General features: G+C 34.9%; 1 protein-coding gene across 1 annotated transcript; it reads left to right on the top strand.

Moving 5' to 3' along the window:
- The first annotated feature begins 13,351 nt into the window (after nucleotides 1-13,351).
- Nucleotides 13,352-21,073, top strand: LOC129939244 (uncharacterized). Its single transcript, XM_056047191.1, has 2 exons — nucleotides 13,352-13,699; nucleotides 20,167-21,073. Exons 1-2 carry the CDS (start codon nucleotides 13,543-13,545, stop codon nucleotides 20,820-20,822), a joined length of 813 nt encoding a protein of 270 aa, XP_055903166.1. The 5' UTR covers nucleotides 13,352-13,542; the 3' UTR covers nucleotides 20,823-21,073.
- Nucleotides 21,074-21,351: the final 278 nt, after the last annotated feature.

Below are 21,351 nucleotides of genomic sequence, written 5' to 3'. Positions count from 1 at the left end.
TTTGAATTCCTTAACTATCCGTTTTTGGGGTTTATCGAGTAAAGTTAACTGTGGATGCAGCCTAAATGTAATACTATTTGTAAAAACGTTATTGATTATTTATAGTTAATGAAAGCCTAGAAGAAGCTTTAAAAATTAAGTGAGTTTTACTTAGATTGGTTTTTCTGTACAGTAGATTTTGTAGGGACTAAGTAGGGGATCCACCTAAAAAGTACAGATCAGTCAAACAAATTCTATATACTTTGAACAACTATGCGTTCTTTGTAGTTCAGAGCATTTAGCACATAATGTAAACAGAGCTGAATATTGTTTTACTGTAAATTATATTTGACCAAAGATTAGCTTAGAATTATATGTCCAACTTGTTTCAAATGTTAGTTTTTTATTGAATGGCTTATCTTCTAATCAATATCCATGTATCTTCGGTGACTTTAATCTTGGTGACATTGATTGGCGCTATCTAGAAGATGAGCAAATCCTTGTCCCTTTTAATGTTTCTAGGGATATGGAAGTTGAAATAGTTGATAATTTTTCCTCGTTAGGATTAATCCAAATTAATCATGCAAAAAATATTGCAAATAGATTTCTTCATCTTGTATTTATTATTAAGGATCTTAAATTTATGGTCTTTGAATCAGACTTTCCCTTAGTAAGATATCAAATTCATCACAAAGCCAATAACTGTTCTATATTTAATTATAAGAAGGCTGACTTGATTTCGCTAAATATTTATTTTAATACCATAAATTGGGAGCAACTATTTCCATTAGATCAGACCATCTTTACAACACTTTTGTTTGAGGGTGTTCAGAAGTTCGTTCCGGTAGTTCGAAAGAGATCGCCTTTTAAATCTCCCTGGTTCAATAAAAGACTTAAAAATTTAGAAAATGTAAAAAACAAGGCTTTTAAGAGATGTAAGGTAACAGGTAAATCTAAATATAGAATTCGTTTTATGCAACTGCGAAGGGAATTTGATTTTTTGAGTAGATTTCTATATTCACAATATATAAGTTCGGTTGAAATTGATATCAAATGCCACTCAAAATCTTTTTGGGTTTTTTTAAACTCAAAACGCAAAAGTTCTGCGTTTCGTAGCTCTATGGAGCTTGATGGAGCGACCTCCCATAGTACTGAAGCTAACATGCAATCTTTTTGCTAATTTTTTTTTCAAGCGATTTATAATATAGATATTATACCTAAAAACCTTTATAATGATATTAGTTTTCAAGTTGATTTTAATGTGTTTTCTCTATCTGATCAAGAGGTATTTGACGGCTTAGCTTCTATTGATTTTAATATAAAAGCTGGAGTAGATTTGATTCCTCCTCTTTTGATATCGAAATATGCTGTTTCGCTTTGTAAAGTACTAATAATTATTTTCAATACATCGCTCCATTGTGATTTGTTTCTAGAAGAGTGGATATATCATCCATCAGCCCTATTTATAAAAGTGGTATCAAGCTTTTAATTAAGAACTTTAGACCAGTCTCAAAACTTTCATCGATTCCAAAACTTTTTGAAAAGTTGGTGTTCAATAGGCTTAGTTTCACGGTGAAAGACATAATATCTTCGAGACAGCATGGATTTTGTAGTGGTCGCTCCACTACTACGAATTTGTGTCTGTTTACAAGTTTTTGGTTATCTGCTTTAGAAAAAAGAATGCAGGTCGATGTTTTGTACACGGATTTTGTGAAAGCGTTCGATAGAGTCCATCATAGACTTCTATTAAGAAAGTTGGAGAGGATGGGATTCAGGTTCAGTTTTCTTAAATGGTTAGAGTCTTATTTGTCAAATCGAAAACAGATTGTTAAAATCGAAGGCAATCAATCTTTTTTTATTGAAGTCTTATCGGTACTGCCTCAGGGAAGTCATTTGGGACCCCTCCTTTTCAATCTATGCGTCAATGACATTCCGAACTGTCTGCAATTTTTTAATTGTTTGATGTTCGCAGATGACTTAAAACTATATTCCCAAATTTCTTCAGTTGAAAATTGTGTTAACTTTCAAAAAGATATATGCAGATAAGTTTTTCAATTGGTGTAAATAAAATCATCTCGACCTAAATATCTCTAAATGTAAAATATTTAGAGCTTCTCGTACAACACCTAAAGTGCTGTTCAGTTACAGTCTCGGCAGTGAAAGTATTTCAACCATGAGTGAAATAAAGGACCTTGGTGTTATTTTTGACACTAAGTTTTCTTTTTCTGAACACATACATTTTATTATTTAAAAGCAAATTCTTTGCTAGGTTTTTTAAAACGCAACACGGGGTATTTAACGATAGTTATACTCTGAAAACGATTTAAATATCTTTAATATAACCCATACTGGACTACTGTTGTGTTATTTGGTCTCCTTTTTATCAAAATTCCCAAGACTGGATCGAAAATATTCAAAGAAGATTCACGCGCTTTGCTTTAAGGAATTTCAGGTGGTCAGATGGTTTGCCCGATTATTGCTCTAGGTGCGCACTGATAGATTTAAAATCTTTAAAAAGCCGTAGAGACACCCTTGTGGTTCATTTTATCAAGGACATTCTCAATGGTAAAATAAAATCACAGAACGAACTATGCACTAAATGAACCAATAACTCGTAATTTATCTCTTTTTAATTTAATTGATAGTGAAGTCGACCTTCAAATGAATAGGGATATGTATAAGAGTATTGCTTTAAACTTTTTTACTGATGTATAGTGATAAATTATAATTTAATTGTAGTAAACAGATTATGTATCTGTTGATGAATAAAGAAATAAATAAAATGTATATACTTATGTAACTTAACAAAAGTAATCACATGCTTTCCTATTTTATTACAAGATACGAAAAAAACCGTCATTTGCGCATTTTTAAGTGCAAACCCCTCCATTCTATTTAACAATTAATTAGGTTGCGAAACAGTACGTTGAGAACTTGGGCTTTATGTCTTACAATACAACTCTCAACCATTAAACCATTTCTGGGTGCGAGTAATATTGTCAATGATAAAGGAGACCTAGAGTTGTAATTACTCTTGAAGGATTTATCAATTCCTCGCAAGAGGCAGAAGCCGTGAAAAAACACTTTAGATGACACAAGCAGGGACTGAACGTAAAAAGTGACATGACGCTTCTACTTACTTACTTACTTAAGGTGGCGCTACAGTCCGGGGCGGACCTGGGCCTCAACCAACAAGCGTCTCCAGCCAGCTCGGTCCCTAGCTAGCTGTCTCCAGTTTCGCACGCCAAGTTGGTTGAGGTCCTCTCCCACCTGGGTGCGCCACCTGAGTCGCGCTCTTCCTCTACTGCGCCGTCCCTCGGGATTGGATTCGAAGACCTTCCGGGCTGGAGCGTTGATGTCCATCCGCTCTACATGACCTAGCCATCTAAGCCGTTGGACTTTGATTCTGCTAACTAGGTCAGTGTCGCTGTACAGCCCGTACAGCTCGTCGTTATATCTTCTCCTCCATTCTCCATCTATGCGTACGGGACCAAAAATCGCCCGAAGAATTTTTCTCTCGAAGCATCCTAAGACGCTCTCATCTTTCTTTGACAGGGTCCAGGCCTCAGCGCCATAAATGAGAACCGGGATGATGAGTGTCTTATAGATGGTGATTTAACATGCTCGAGAGAGGACTTTACTTCTCAATTGCCTTCTTATTTTAAAGGAGCAGCGATTTGGTAGAAATATTCTTCGTTTGGTTTCAGAGCTGGTGTCGTTGTCTGTTTTAATGGCAATGCCTAGGTAGACAAAGTCCTTAACCACCTCAAAGTTATAGCTGTCCATGGTGACGTTTTGTCCAAGACGTCGTCGTTCAGTGTCCTTTTTTGATGACAGCATATACTTGGTCTTGCCCTCATTGACCACTAAACCCATCTTCTTCGCTTCCGTCGCAATGCTCAAAAACGCTCCACTGACATCACGCTTTGATCTTCCAATTATGTCAATATCATCTGCGTATCCGAGTAATTGGATGGATCTTTGGAAGATTGTGCCTCTAGTGTTGACGGTTGAGTTTTGCACAATTCTTTCCAGAACGATGTTGAAGAAGTCGCATGACAGTGCATCGCCTTGTCTAAAACCTTTTTTGACATCAAATGCATCGGTAAGATCTTTTCCGACCTTGATAGAGCAGCGTGCATTCTCCATCGTCATTCTGCACAAACGGATAAGTTTGACAGGGATGCCAAAACTAGACATTGCTCGGTAGAGCTCTTCCCTATAGATGCTGTCATACGCGGCTTTAAAATCGATAAAGAGATGGTGGGTATCGATTTGAAGCTCCTGGGTTTTTTCCAAGATCTGCCGTAGTGTGAATATTTGGTCGATAGTGGACTTTCCTGGCCTGAAGCCACACTGATAAGGACCAATCAGGTTGTTGACGAATGGCTTCAGACGTTCACATAATACGGCAGAGAGGATCTTATACGCAATATTAAGGAGACTGATGCCTCTGTAGTTGGCGCAGTTTAGAGGGTCTCCTTTCTTATGTATCGGGCACACTATGCTGAGATTCCACTCATCGGGCATGCTTTCTTCCGACCAAATTTTGCAGATGAGTTGGTGCATGCTCCCTACCAAGTCATCGCCTGCTGCTTTGAATAGTTCGGCGGTGATGCCGTCAGCTCCAGCAGCTTTGTTTGACTTAAGTTTAGATATATCTTCACTTCGTCAAGGTCGGGTAGGCGGAATTGTTGATCTGCGTCGCCGAGGTTGAGTGGTTCTATCTCCCTTACAGCGGAGTTCGGTTCGTCATCGCCGTTATATAATTTGGAGAAGTGATGTTTCCATATTCTCAGCATCGACTGTGGTTCTACTACGATGTTCCCTTGATCGTCTTTACAGGCTTCGGTTCGTGGCTGGTACCCTTGGGAGGTTTTTTTTACCTTTTGGTAAAATTTACGAACCTCATTCCTGTTGTGACATCCCTCTATCTCCTCGATCGCGCTCTTCTCATGCTCTCTTTTTTTCCGTCTAAGAAGCCGGTGTTTCTCTCTCCTCTTCTGCTCGTAGAGCTCGCGAGCAGCTCTAGTCCTTTTGTGCAGCGCCGTTTTGTATGCCTCTTGTTTCGCTGCGTGCGCTTGCCGGCATTCGTCGTCAAACCAGGGGTTTCGCTGTGGTGGCGGTGTGAAACCTAGCACTTGAGAGGCGGCATCTCTGATGGCTGCAAGGCAATGTTGCCACTGGTTTTCAATGCTTAATGCAGGAAGCATAGGACTCCTTAGGAGGTTACTAGAGACTCGATCGGAAAAGGACATGGCAGTCTCTTGCGATTGTAGCCGTCTAACGTCGAATCTTCTCACAGTACTTCCTTGTTTTGGCTTGGATCGGGATATCCGTAGCCGTACCTTGGCTACAACGAGGTAGTGGTCCGAGTCAATGTTGGCCTCTCGGAATGTTCGGATATCCTGGATACTGGAGAAGTGTCGTGCGTCGATCGCAATGTGGTCAATCTGGTTGACGGTTGATTGATCAGGAGATTTCCATGTCCCCTTGTGGATATTAAGATGCGTGAACTGCGTACTAGCTACCAGAACGTCTCGCCTCGCAGCGAAATCGACCAGCCTGAATCCGTTGTCGGAGGTGGTGTCGTGCAGGCTGTATCTCCCGATTATGCCACCAAAGATGTCTTCTCTTCCTAGCTTGGCATTAAAATCTCCTAAGACAATTTTAATGTCATAGCCAGGGCACTGCTCATATGTCTTGTCCAAGAGCTCGAAGAACATATCTTTGGTGTCTTCATCTTTCTCCTCTGTTGGGGCATGCGCGCATATTAGGCTTATGTTGGCGAATTTAGCCTTGATGCGGATTGTCGTGATGCGCTCGCTCACACTGTTGAAACTCAAGACTTTTTGCCTGAGCCTAGTTCCAACAACAAATCCACACCCAAATAGACGCTGTCTTTGTTCTCGGTAGCAGTCGCCGTAGTAGATATCGCAGTCTTTTAGTTTGCGTTTACTCGGTCCATCCCATCGCACTTCTTGGATGGCTGTGATGACGCTTCTACGCACTAACCATATCGGAGTTCCGAAACAAGTGCTTTCTTGGAAGCAAGCATCATTTATGAAGTGCAGCTTTTATTTTACCCAATCCGATTTTTAAGTTCTCTGGAATTTTACGATCCTGGTGTTGGATCGGAACATTGGATTGGAACTATAAGGGTCATAACTCAACAGTGTGTCTTTCCCCTTGCGAAGCAAACTACGCTTTCACTACAATGGACATCGGAGCATACTGAAGCCAGAGTGTGGTGGAATTTTCAAAGAATCATCTTTTGGAAGGAAGATAATAGCCTCCTCCTAAACTACTTCCAAACTCTGACTACCACTGTTTTCATTATATGGTTGGAGATTCGGCGTTCCCATTGAAGACATATCTAATGCGACCCAGGAAAGTAATTAAATACAGGTTTGAAGACCAATTTTAATAATTTTAATAAGACTTTCCGGGAAAAGTCTCTCAAGATTTTAGTTGCCAAAGGGCGTGGCGTATACTAACGACAATCATTAATATGCTGCCAAACAATGTAGATAAGGCTGTTAAGGCCAGTGTTACTGTTGCCTTACATAATTTTATTAAACTTATTAATTATCTCCCAAAAGACCAAATTATAAAAGATGTTTATTGAATATATAGATTTCAACTTTTGCAACATCAAGGCATTTGGGTTCTAGCAACTCGTCTCAATCTGATGAAAAATCTTCATATATTCATAATCTATTATGTTATAACCATTTAAACTCTAGTCCTAAATAATTTAGTAAAACCAAGACATTTTCATAGCTAGTTTTTATATTTATTAATTATGAGAGAAAGGATATAAGAGATATAGATGTACTACACTATAATACTGTTTCCAAAATTCAGTTCTACGAAATTCCTTAATCCAACATTGTTTTCAAAATTTGTGGAAAACGATGGCTTCATTTTATTTGACATGTTTTGAATAAACACTATAAACCATCCATTAAACTTTTAAATGTTTCATTAGCCACCTTCCGCATGACGGAAGCCACAAAGCTACATTGGGCAAGTATAAACGAATCAAGGGACTTGAAATTAAGACAAGTTTCTAATATCTGATTGGCCACCTACCAAAATTAGAAAAGGAAATAATTAATATTTCTTTACAATACAATATGCAAATCTTGATGAACTTGTAGGATGCATGAGAGGTGTTTTATAGCAAATAATGTTTCCAGTAGTTTTTTGCATGCTGAACTAAAGGTAAAACTTAGTGAAGTAAAGTTCTGCGTTTAAAATGTTTTACACTTGTGATAGGTTGTTAGCAATTCCAATAGTTTAACTTTACTCAACGCTAACAAAAAAGTAGGGGAGTCATTCCGTAATTTCAGAAACGATAATCGTCAAAACGATGATCATTAACGATATCGTCAATAATTTGCTTCACGTAACTTTATCACTATTGTCTCGTTCAATCGTTTTCGTATAAGTTCGTTGAGTATATTCAAAATGTCAAAATGAACTCAACGAAAGATAATGCTTGTTCAATAACTTGAAAATGTTATTAAACTTGGTTTTTCTCTATGGGAAATTTTAAAAATTTGCAAAATATGTATTGTTAATAAACATGCCAACTATTTTGTGATGTTTATTGTTATTGTCACTTTTTGTGTTTTTATTTGTTGCCGCCAAAGACAAAACTATAATATCAAAATGTTTGTTCAATGTCCGATATTGTTGTAAATCAGCTGCAGTAATAAACCCAATTTTGTTTTGTGAAGACTCATTTTAACCACTTGGCTTCAAAAATATTTTTTGTTTTCAAAACTACTTTGGATTGGTACTTTGTGTAAGAGCGACACTAAAATCGTTGCCTGTCCCAAAGTTTTATTAGTTACAACAAATTTAAATATTGAAGGTATATACATTATGTAGTACTACAACCGTCTGGCAAATTTATTGTTTATAATATCATTATAAAGTCCTCTTTGGCAATTCCAAAACTACAACTGATTTATTTATTTTTACAACAATTAAGCGATATTACTAATGTTTTGTATATAAAAAAATGATTACATATGGGTTAGAATAGATAGAAAGCCCGATTCATCTCTTGATTTTCTTCGTAACCGAATTAATTTTTGTTTGAGTTTTTATTTTATTTTTGTAACAAAACTTAACTAAACCGAAACTCCTACAATTTTCTTAGTTATTAATGGAAATTAATACCAGACGATACCTACTTAGCTGTCTTGCAAACGCTATCGTATCACTTTGACGATTATCGTCTTACGAGAAGTGAGACTATCATCAAAACGCTATCGTCTGATTGATTATCGTTTTACGGAATGACCCCCTAGTTTTGTGTTTTTCGCTTGTTTCGATTAAGCTTGGGAACATAATAACTTCTATAATTTTATGCCCATTTTAATTTAATTTAGTTTTTGTAATTTTCTGTCCAATTTAGTTCTCAATATTTATGATCAGAACTGAACTGTCAAAAGACTTTTGTATCTAAACGATAAGTTTTACATAAATTATATCGAAAACTAGTAGCATTTCAAAGATGAACTAAACAAACAAACCGTTTGGAACATTCAGCGCTCAATTAAATGTAAAGAAAACAGCTAATATCTGTTGTCAAAAGAAATAATTTACTTTAATATTTTGAACTTTTGTACACGACTTCAGAGGTTTAAATTTAAATATTTTCTAAGCACTCCAAACTTCCTGACACAATAACGCATATTGTAGATATGCCTTCCTCTTGAAGATAGCTAAAGTCGTCCTGTATTCAGGGGTTGTTCCTGTGTATATATTCATTGGAATGGCTATTTTTTCGGTGTGATGGTGTGCACTTCATGAGGTTTCTAGATTGCATTTCCAGATAATTTAGTTCATTGCAGCGTAGGTCTTGTAAAAGTTCTGTGGCTCATTCTAACATGTTGTTTAACGTTCACGTTCCCAAAAAGGCTTCGTACGAATCAGAAAATATGTAGTAATATAGTTTTCTTTCTAACCTCTTTCCAAATATTCCTTTGTCGATCATAATTTTCAATTGCATTAATCATAGCTTTTCTTTTATTTCGAAGTTGCTGAATTTTCAAAAGAAAACGACGTTTTTTTCTTATGATAGAGGCTTGAGATAATGAAAAAAAGTGTAATGAAATCTTCATATTGTTTTCAGTTTTAATAATATTATGTAATAAAATTGATTTCAATTGATCAGAATGCAATTTATTTTCTCAAATAACAATTGAAGGACTAAACTTTTAGTCACAAATTTTGTACCAATACAATATTTGACAATCGATGTTGCTAAAACTGAAATATCAAACGCAAACGTTTAAATGTTCAATGTGAACGATTTTCGAATTTTCGAACCGGTTTTTAATGGGTAACACATTTTCTATTTAAAAAGTTACCAAACAGAGCTAGAAAAATTCTCTTGGTCCGGAATGACATGTGTTCGATTTCCTTTTTGTTTCAGTTCTTTCAAACTTCAAACTCTGATCTCAAATTCTCAACTTGAGTATTCTTTATATAAAAAAATTGATAAACTCAAGTGTCAATGTCAAAGGCAATTAAATCCTTAGGGTAATGAGTGCTGATTTAATGACAGTTGTTATCAATTGCATTGTGTGATTTTTTTGTTATATTATTATAATAAACAGCTTCCCTATTAAATGACATTGACTTAGCATTTAAAAGTTGACAGTGGTGGAAATACCTACTACAGCAAAGCAGGTAACAAAATGTCAAACAACACAATGAAACCAGCTGTAAATAGGGAAAGCTGGAAACCCTTTCCTAGAAACCCTTAATTTATAAAAAATAGCCAGGGGTGTAAAGTACATAATATTGTACTGAATAATCTCTACTACTTTTATTAGAAGATTTGCTTTTTGTAACTTGAATCTTTATTCCAAAAGCATCAACGTGCAAAAATAAAATTCTTTCAGTTTTTTAATGGAATACAAGAAAAGAATGATATTTTGAAAAATATAACAAAATTTGATGTAGAAACGATGTTTAAAATGTGTCAAGTCGTCAAATTCAATTTTTATTTCTAAAAGCCTATTCATATGAGAGCGACCAATGACCGGAGAATGAAGGAACATTGACATTTTGTTTACATTTAATTTTTTTTGTTCGTCGCGAACGACGTTCTACTTTGACATTTCACTTTATGAATAACGATACCAAGAATGATTTTGAGGTTATTCGCGCTTGAAAAATTCGTTTGTTGCAGTGTGGATGAAACTTAGATAGAGTTTGACAGTTCTTAACAACCTGATTGCAATTCGTGATGACCAATTGATTTTTTCAAATTTTTCTTAGTCTAGCAATTAAAACACAAATCTTAGTATCTTAATATGTAATTTATAAAGTTTTCTACGATTATGTTTATTTTTTGTGAAGGATTTAGACTTATTAAATGTTTTAAATCCCATTTGTTTTTTATTCGTCGGTCGTTGTGAATAATCCTTAAGGGCGTCATCCCATGTGACGGCCTGTATTTTAAGGAATTTTAAGGATTTTTTTTCTTTACGACCAGTAAATAGGTACAACTTTATTATCATTTATTAACAAAGTTCGACAGTATAAATATAAAATTTGAATTAAAAATATTTTAAAGAACACGAGTTACACCGGTGTGAACAACTCCACCTCGAAAAAATGGGCTCGCACTTCCTCCACGATTCCGGCTGTTTGACTTATTTAAAACAAAAAAAAATAAACTGAGTTTTAATCTGTGAACCTAAATGCATGGAATTAACTATAATCAAATGAATATACCAAAAATTGGACTTTTGGGAGACATTTGTTTTGTTTTTTGCTATAAAAAAATCCAAATATTTGGAATTTTTTCTTGTCGATAGTTCATTCCATGGGCTTACATGTGCTGAATCCAACCCATCAAATTTCAAGTGATTCGGTCAATCCGTTTTGAGATACGATGGAGGAAAGTTTGAAAAACACAGTTTTGAGAAAAACTCGTTTAAATTTTTAAGTCCTCTTAACTATGAAAATATCAATTTACCTTTCAATCGGCGATGCCTGGTCCATAGAGTATTCCTTCCTCTTCTTCTTGACACTCTTTTAAAGCAGATTGACCAGCTCTTGAATCAATTCTGACTTGTTTAACTGCATCACTTACGCGCCGCTCAGAACGTGAGCTAGCAATTTCAACTATCTTATAGCCAGAATGGAGATGCTTAGGAGCAAAGGTCCAAATCAACGAATTAAGAGATTCGTTATTGTTTTGTGACTCTGCTCCTAAACAACAAATTAATAGTTCATCTTTCGATAAATGTTCGAAAACAGGTTTGATAGATACTTGTACTTCTGGTATTAAAGGTGGTTTATCATGATGAAATTGGTCGAGCTCATTCTTAGCTTCAGCTTGACGCCATTAACACCAACTGTCTGGGCCTTCTGGACAAAATTATTGTTGAGGGTTTTCATCTGAAGAACATTTGTGATAATAAGTTGCCCAAACTTCCTTCTTCATATTTTCAAGAGAGTCTGGATGACTTCGAATAGCTAATCAGTAGAATTTCCTGAATAACTTTATCAGTAAGTTTACCTGGTCCTTTTCCACCTATTGCTTTATTCGTTTTATCATTTTTAACAGCCCGAAGTCGTGTTTCTATCCTCTTTTCTACGTGACCCATACATTCCTTTCTTATTACTACAGTATGTCCATACGGTTTAGCATCTAGGATCCCTTTGTAAGTTTTACTGTCACCATCGCCGATTTATGTAATAAACTTTACCTAATATTTTTCCATGGATTTCAAAAACATTTGCGTGATAGCACTTATTTCCATTTTACCGGAACTTTCGGTATAGTTTATGGTGCATTCATCTACATGCGTTTCATACAACATTTTGTACTCTAAAGCATCCACTGTTTTTTACTTTTCCACTTAATACATGCACCACAAAAATTACTCATAACCATTACATCTAAGACTTTCCCGGTGTACTTTCTAATCAATGTAGAAGTTCCAAATAGAGATGAAAAGCCTTTTTACTTACCATCACCAGACACAGTCAATTCATCTTTTGGTTTACCTGCTTCTTCATTCAAAGTTTTTTCTTGCATGACAGCGAATGATAATAAAGTTTCACACAGTGAAGATGTGGCAACGTGAATGTTTTTCAGTAGTGCAGTATAAGTTGAATTTCCAATACCCGAACACATGTCCATGAAGCTGCAGAAAAGATTTATTCCTTTGTGACCAACTCCTAATAATCGCATCACAAATGCAAATCGGCGATTAACTTCAAACGCATTCTCAATCAACGAGCCCGAGTTTATAACTGTCTGTTTTTCACACTCAGACGATAATTTAATTTTTGAAACCTAACCCTCGAAAACGTGATCGGGAAATAGATACATCGCTTTTACTAGTTTTGCATATAACCTTTTCAGAAATCGCAGTACAGAAACAAACTCAAAACGAAATTCGAAGCGATAGGAACCAACATCTTCATGCCATTTTTGAGTTTTTTTGCCGAAGCTGAAGTAAATTCCGTTTCATTTTGGGTGGTAAAACGATTTCCACAAACATTTCTTTTTTTACTAAGACTAGGATGAACATTTCCACTCGTACTTCCTTTACGTCCACTCGTTATAAAAAAGAGTAATTTTGAGTTGTTGCAATAACTTAAAATATTTAACAACTATAGAAATTCCCGTTTAAGCCTATAGAAACTGTATGAACGTACATACATATATTCATATGGTATAAAGCCGACCGTACACTACGTCGACTGCCAACTCAGCGCTCTGAACAGCTGCTTATTCTAACTGCTGTATCTTTAAAACGACTCCGAATTTTGAAAAATCCCTTTACTACCGTATTCTACACATATTAAACTAACAATTTATGAAAAAAAAATCGATTTTTTCAACTCATCACATGGGATGACCCCCTTTAGTCGTATAAAAACTTTTTCTAACCTAAAGAAATTCTGCATTAAGCAATAAAAGAAACGAAGCTACTAAAAGACTCAAGGCTACATTCAGACTCTCTGTTCAAACATTTCTGATAGAGAATGACAGCTGCCAAACTGTCAATTGGGTCTGGGACGGAAAATTCTAGAAAATTTTAAAGGTATTGATATTGCAGTGCAATAAAACTGCTTCATTTTTACGATTTTTTCAATTTACTCTCAGTTGCAAAAAAAAATACACTGATTCCGAAAAAACAAGCATTTTATATGCATCGAACCTGAATTTTGTATTCAATTGACAGTACCTTAAGGGCTTATCATTTTCATCCCTGATATTCATCAGAATAAATATACACGAGCCCTACCTGTGCATGTGTTTTGTCGAAATGACAGATGACACATTGAGAGGCAGAAACCGGACCAGTTTGAAATCAAAATCAGTTTCGTTTGCGTTTCGTTGTTCGTTCATTGTCTTGTCGTGTGGGGTAGTTTCTATAATTTTAGTTGCCAAACGATTTCAATTCAGTTGCTCACAAGTTGGATTGTTTTTCTTATTTTAAGTTTCTGTTTTATAGTTTTGCATTACAAAACCTTTTGAGTGACTTTTGTTTTAAATTATTAAAAACATAAAAAATGCGAATGGGGATGAGTGACCAAAGATTGAATTTAAAATTTGTGAAAGAGGTTGAGAGACATGAATTACTTTATAATTATAATCTTCCTGGTTATTCGAGAAAAGAAGAAGTTGAAAGAGCCTGGAAAGAGGTTTCAGAAGCTGTTAGATTGCCAGGTAAGTTTTGTTGCTCATAAGTTGATTTTAGTATCTTTTGTTTTTGTTGCAACTTATAATCTTTATTTTATCACTCATTACTGTCAGCGGCTGTTTCAAGGTTTAGGTACTCAACTTAACTTTGTACGCCCGCCAGCTGGTTTCTAATTGTTATGTGCTGCTTAATGATGCATGTTTTATGTTGAAGGTGCATTTTGATTACACCTAAGGTCTACCTAACTTGTTTCTCCTTCATTTATTTATTACCTAAAGAGGAAATATGTAGATATAAAGGTACATAGGTATAAACAGATAACTCAATTAGTTCTTAGATATAAACAATGCTGCTATTCGTCTGAAAGAGCTTTATATTATTGCCAGTTCTTGTGAATTTGTTTCATATGAGAATTTAATGTTTAATAATGTTGTATGTATACAAAATTATTGCGTTTTACTATCGCGCGCCAAAAAAAATAATCCATTATAGAGCAAGGTTTGGTTTTATTACCCTAAACAATTAACAAAGAATTCGAGTTTTCTATCTCTTTTTCTTTGACGTTTGTTCAGTTCTTTTCTTACATTCCTGTCGTTGTTCTTTACACTGCCGTTTGCACTGCCTTATCATTTTTAACTGAAGAAGCCATCTACATGTCATTGTGAAAACTAATTTCGGTGGTTCTGAAATAAAAACTAGAATCCGAAATTTTGTACAATTGAGAAATTAAAACACCCACATTGTGATCTTTTGATAATCATATCGATGATGTTCGGCATTCTTCTTACTGACTTCACGATTTTACAATATCATGTGTAATGAAACCTATGGCTTAGAAAGTTTTCTTAAATTTGTTGATTTATTTTTTTTTTTTTAAATATTGAAAAAAAAAAGAAATTAAGAGCCAGCCAGTTGAGCTCGAGTTAAATATATTTACCAACTAAAGCGATTGAGGTAACATTTCAGATTGCCACTTAAGAGTCCATTGTTTGTCTTTATTATGTCAAAAACCATTCGCCTGAACGTATGATTGTAGCTTAGTTAAAGCTTTTGTTACTGAGAATTTAATTATAACTACCTTACCTTAGGTCGAAGTCGGCTCCAAAATCAATTAATAACTTCAGGTTTTTTAAATATATCGCTTAAAACAAAAAACCACTTAAGTATGATTTTTTTAAGCTACTATGAAAATAATATAAAAGCAGTTTTTTTTATTTTTAAATAAAGTTCGTGATAAGTTTTCAAATCCAATATCCATATTTATATAACGGATTCTCATAAATCATCAACTAAATAATGAGAACTTCCGTATGAAAACAGAATCATTAATAATAAAAACGATTATTATTAACGATATCGTCAATAATTGGCTTCACTTAACTTTGTCACTATCGTCTCGTCTACCAACCTACCTACCATCGTCTCGTCTATCGTTTTTAGAATAAAGGCCCAACTATAATAGGCATAAGCTAGCCTATGCGCGCATAAGTAAACGTGCGAATACAAAGAATCTCAATACGAGTGAACAGTTTCGTTAACTTAAGCAAACTTAAGCAAGAGCAATCCCAGTCGCTCGCCGCATAAGATAACCGAAATGTCAAAATGAACTCAACGAAAGATAATGCTTGTTCGATGACTTGAAAATGTTATTAAACTTGGGTTTTATCAAAAGGAAATTGTGAACATGTTCAACTATATTGTGGTGTTTATTCTCACTGTTAAGGCCCAACTATAAAAGGCATAAGCAAACATAAGCTTGTGTAAAAAACCCAACGAAAACACACTTAAGTTTGTGAAATTACTGCGGACAGCCATAATGCAATTTTGCTCACGTATCTACATGTCAGATTTTACTTATGCGGGAAGCGACTGGGATCGCTCTTGCTTAAGTTTGCTTGAGTTAACGAAACTGAGAAAAATTGAACGAAACGGAGCTAGACTCCATTATGTTCACTAGTATTGAGATTCTTTGTATTCGCACGTTTACTTATGTATGCTAGCTTATGCCTATTATAGTTGGGCCTTTACTGTTTTTTTTTTTTTGTCGCCGACGATGTAATTTAACTATAATTTCAACATGTAAATTATTTATGTCTGAAACTATTGTGGATAATGTGCTTCGTGTTGGGCCGAATTTCGAGATCCAGCGGCATCGGGGGCATATAGAATCGGAGGCCCCCTCGCCACAAATTATTTTCAAAATAAAGTAAACCATTTTTTTCACTCGAGTTTTTCAATAAATAATTTATTGTGAAACCAAGTAGATTCCATTAGTATTGAACAAACACATATAAATATAAAGGGAAAAAAGAATTATCTAAAATTAAATTTTAGGGGTAACGAACGGAACCTTTCGAGCTTTTTTTGCCGAAAAATTGTTGAAGATTTTGTTGAAATCCGGTCCTCGTAGTAAATCGCTTTCAATACTCAGGAGAGAAAGCTTCGATAGAAGGTTTTGTCCCATAGTGGTTCGAGCCTATTTTTTATAATTTTCATTTTTGAAAATGAGCGCACTCCAGTGCAATTTGCTCCCATCAAAACCAAATACAGTCTCAATGTAATTTCGAGGTTTGATAATGTAGCTCTGAAATTTTGATTTTCGAGAATTTGGTAGTAAAATAGTTCCGGCGATTGATCTATTTCATAGTCCTTTTCCTTTTTGTATGAGTCCATCCAAGACACAAATTGAAGCAACTGATCCGGACACACTTTCACCAATGCCTCTGTTGTAGCGTGCAAATTTGCAGCATCCATCTTCTCGATGTGATTTAGGAATCATAATCTCGAACTTACAGCTTCATGGACGTGCAATCTTTCAGTAAGAGAAACGGATAGCTTTTCAATCACTGAGATAGAGGCGGATACTTGGTATATTTCCTAGGGTGCCAGATTTGCGTCTTTTGCTTTCAGTAATCGAGCGGATTCAACCTCACATTTCCCGTTCTGGTGTGGGTGCTTGAGTACATATTCATCAGTATGGGATATTTTTTTGGCTGCTTCCTCGTATTTATCAAAATCATTTCGTTTAGATTCCAAGAATGATTTCAATGGTTCTAGTGCACGCATTGCCGATTCAAGAATCATTTTCGGGTCTTGCAACATCTTGTTTGTAGCGAAGATATCGTTCCAAAACGTTGCAAACAAAGCGGTTTCGAGATCACTCATCTTCTGTAGAAGGTGCGTTGCTTCATTCCTCACGACGTCTTTTTGCTCTTTATTGGAAGATATGCTGGTTAGAGCTTCTTCAATTTCCGAATAGCCGTTGACTAAGGCTTTCGTAGCTTCAGCTCGACAAGACCAACGAGTGTCGCTGAGCTTATTCAAGACTAAAAACTTTTCTTCTCCGATAATTGCCCAATCCGAATTCGGTGCCGCTCTGTACTGGCTGTGAAAAACGTGTACAAATTCTTGACGAATTAGGCAATAAAAATTGATTTTTCCAAGAATTGAAGTGCAGCGATTCTTCATATACAGCAATTAGTTTATATAATTTATAAAACAAAATTGTCGAGACACGGTACCACCCCACTCAGCCATTAACCGATTGGGGTTCTCTCTCAAGATGGGTAGTGAATTAGAAGTGCTTCTTATAAGAGCCATTTGAGATTTTGATATTTCACTGATTGATTGAAGTGAACAAACATTGATCAATGATTTCTGTTATTTAAGATTAATATAATTAAATAATTATGTATGTACAAAGTACTGTAGGTTGTATTTAAAGGTAAAAGACCAACAAACAAAATACATATTAAAGGAAAAGATGTTTACTAGTGTTTATTAGTTGATATTTGAAACAAAAAATTTCCGAAGTCTCTATTGAGGGGGGCGACCTCGTTTGTGGAGGCCCCGGGGCTTCTGGCCCGGTTGCCCTCCCCTAAATCCGACTCGAGCTTCGTGCAGAGCATTGGTCAAAGTTACAGCAAACAGTCTAGCAAATTCATTGTTTTCCAGTATCTTTATAAAGGCCTCTTTTGAAAAACTTTTAACAAAATTGCAACGGTTTAAATTATTTTACGACAAGTGAGAGAGATAAAAAAACAAAAATGATTGCATATAGGTTGGAAGAGATAGAGGGTCTGATTTATCTCTTAATTGCCCCCATAACCGTATTAATTTTATTTTTTCTGCATTTTTTTATTTTCACTTTGTAACAAAACTCGATTACGCCGAAACTTTTTTATTTCAATTTGCTTAGTTAGTATTTTGAAATCAATGATAGACGATACCTACTCAGCTATAGTGCAAACGCTTTCGTTGACACATCTGCGATCACTTCTGCTATGACGACCCTAAACGTCGAATACTTACTCTGTGAGTTGATTAATCTAATGCTAAAAAGCAGGATCATCAACTGTAACATGGGGGATTTTTGCAAGAAAATATCTTTCGGTAGAGGAACTTCACAAGGAGGTGTTCTGTCCCCTCTCCTGTGGAACATAAACGAACTACTTATATCGCTAGAGAGGGAGGAAGAGACAGAGTGGTTGACTATGCAGATGATGTTGCTATCGCCGTCACAGGAGAACACCCTATTACACTGAGAGACCTCCTCTAAAACGCACTCAATATGCTCACTAGATGGGCTGATCACTGCGGACTTAGTATTAATCCAAAAAAAAAACAGACCTCGTCCTTTTAACACGGAAATACAAGATCCTAGTAATTGTACCTCCTTCAATAAAAGGTATACCACTAATTTTTACCAATGAAGCCAAATATCTTAGTCTGATATTGGACATTTCATATTGCACTGCATGTCTCTGCATAAGTGGGACATTGAGAACCACTCCCTCGACATCTTCAGTAAACAAGTGGCAGCGAGTACAGCTACAAGACTCAAAGCCTCATCTCAATGGACCAACAACAATGTGGGCACTCCATCATTTTAAACCTCTTTGGTTCTATACCAAAGTACATAGACTACACTATTCCTAAACCCCAATTTGGAAAAAAACTTCCAGGTATCCATTCCATCCAGAGATGAATGGGAAGACAAAAAACTCCTGGATAACAAAATTATTGATTTTTATACAGATGGATCCAAGACTGATTAGGGAGTTGGTAGTGGTGTGTACTCATAAAAGCTTAATCTAAGCATCTCATTCCGCCTTGCGATTAAAGAGGTTCTCTCCTGGCTAAGAGATATCACAATCTCTCACCTTCTATGCACTTACCGTGCTCTTTCAATAAGACGCAAACTTCATCTGGGAGACTACTCTTTTGATAATCCCAGTGAACTAGCTAAAAAGGATATCAAATATCTTTTTCGCTTTATAAAAAGCTCAAAATGGTTCTACCTTTTTTTTGGCCTAAGTGTATGCATTCTAAATCCGCAGCCACTTTAACCTAACCTAACCTAGCGTTATTATTTCGTTAGATATTGATCTTTTGTTGTTATTATCTTTAAACAAAATTTATTTAAATTCGATATCTATAATGATTCTTGACATATGGACGACAAAATGGTATTCAAAACGTCGACAAATTTTTAGTTCGCAAATCAGATCGATTACTACAACTTACTATTGGAAGTTTTAAATTCCTTACTCAGATTTCTGACAGAAAAAGTGAGACATTTTGTTTCTGGAAATCTGTAGATTTTATTGTTTTTGAAATTAAAATTAAAGATTATATAAATCTGATATACTGATAAGCCATTCAATAAGTTTTACGGTTCAATTGCTTAATGAGAGAATAACAATCAACTATTAAAAAATTTCGACGGGGATCTCAAGCCATCATTCAATGATGTTATAATTAACAAAAATGTTTAACGCTCTTCTATTAATACTGTCTATTAAAACATATTAAAATTCCTGAATTCGGTTTTATAGTCAGATCAAAAAGGGAGAAAAACATTTTGGCTCACCTCAGGAAATCCAATGCTCTTGCGTTATAAATGAAGAACATAAGACTGAGTCTTAAGTGAGATGCTCACAAATTTCGACTTAACTGTTTGGATTTATATATACGACTCATAGAAACTCGACTATGGATATGATATAATCTTGTTTGCCAAGGCCTTAACAATTCTGAAAACTATATTGCATTTCACCTTGTTATCTAGCTTCATTTAAATATCTTTAAAAAATATCTATTGCCTTTGCTCAAAAGTAAGCTCAGATCCATTACACAACCATTACACTTATGAAAGCTCACGAATTTAGGACCATTCTAAAAATATTGTCTCTGTCTTTTGCGTACTACAACAAAAGACAGTTTTAACTCTTCTAGACAAGGGTGAAAGAAGCTTAAAATATTCCCTAGCATAAGGTAGGAAAATAGATTAAATGTAAATAAAACTATCTTTCGCTTGTTTGATAAAATTTGAAGTTGCCCAAAACCTAGCTATTTGTTCCTTACACAATTAACGTAATTTTTTTTGTATATTATATCATCAACACTATTTTCTCAACTTTTGGTTGTTTTTAATAAATATAAAACTTACATCGTACTCATTCTAATAATGTTCATTTTTTTTTAATTTCAGTAAGTGAATGCCGAGAGAGATGGCGCAATCTGCGTACAGTTTTCATTCGAAAGAAAAAACCATCACCCAAAGGATCTCAAAACAGAAGAAAAGCGTACTACCTGGCCGATGCCATGAAATTTTGTTTGCCATTCATAAAAATCTTAGCGCCACCATCATTTAAAAAACTCGACACCGATGAAGAAGTGATATGTTTGAAACCTGAAAAATCAACTGACGACGAAAATGAAAATGAAATTGAAAACGAAAATGTAAAAGTAAATCCAATTGAAAACGAAAATGAAAACAACTCAATGATGGATGATGATATCTGTGAAATAACACAATTCGATCAAGAAATCGAAGCAATACTGCCAGAGTTTTTCGAATCAAAATCTGTGAAAAAACGCAAAATAGATCAAATATCAAAACAGACAACATCATCATCAACAAATACACCAGTATCAACTTCTTATGTTCAAGAAACGAAAAGTTCTTGTTCTAAGAGTGAACAGAAAGAAGCTATGAGAATGTTTCTTCTTAGCTTAATGCCTGAGGTAGAAAACTTTTCCGATTCCCAAATAAAACAATTCAAGAGACGAATATTCTCGGTAATTGACGAGATAACTGGAATTTCGTATAATAACAATGACCCTCTGGTTAATTCAACAATGTAAATCGTAGATTTTAATTTAAGTAGATATGCCATAAGATATATACATAGTTTTGTTTTCGTTTCAATTTACATACAGATTCAACATTGACATAGTGATTAAAATTAAGATTTTATCGAAAAGTAATTGATTAAATACATCTTTATATTATACATACATTTAAAATACATACATACTTTTAAAACATAATTTTTATAAATTTGCTTGGTTATCAAATAAACAATATTTTATATTATAATGTAAATTAAAACTTATTTTGGGTTTGTTTTTTAAAAGATCTTCTCGATGTTGATGTTGACTAATTTACAATTAAGGGACGCACTAACTTCATCTTACCGACGATATTGCAAAAAATAACAACTTAAAAAAGGGCTGTGTTTATAAATCATAGAAAGCTCAGTTTTTGAAGAATTAACAAATAAATTAAAATCTGTATTTCGAATTTTTTAAATCTAGTAATTTCGTATTGAAAACACTGATCAACAAGTTAACTGGCAATGCAAACTGGTATTTTATACATTTTAACTCAAAG

This window comes from Eupeodes corollae, chromosome 1, assembly GCF_945859685.1.
Source record: "Eupeodes corollae chromosome 1, idEupCoro1.1, whole genome shotgun sequence".
Taxonomy (NCBI): Eukaryota; Metazoa; Arthropoda; class Insecta; order Diptera; family Syrphidae; genus Eupeodes; species Eupeodes corollae.
The sequence above is the reverse complement of the archived record's forward strand: the minus strand, read 5'-3'. Positions and strand labels throughout refer to the sequence as shown.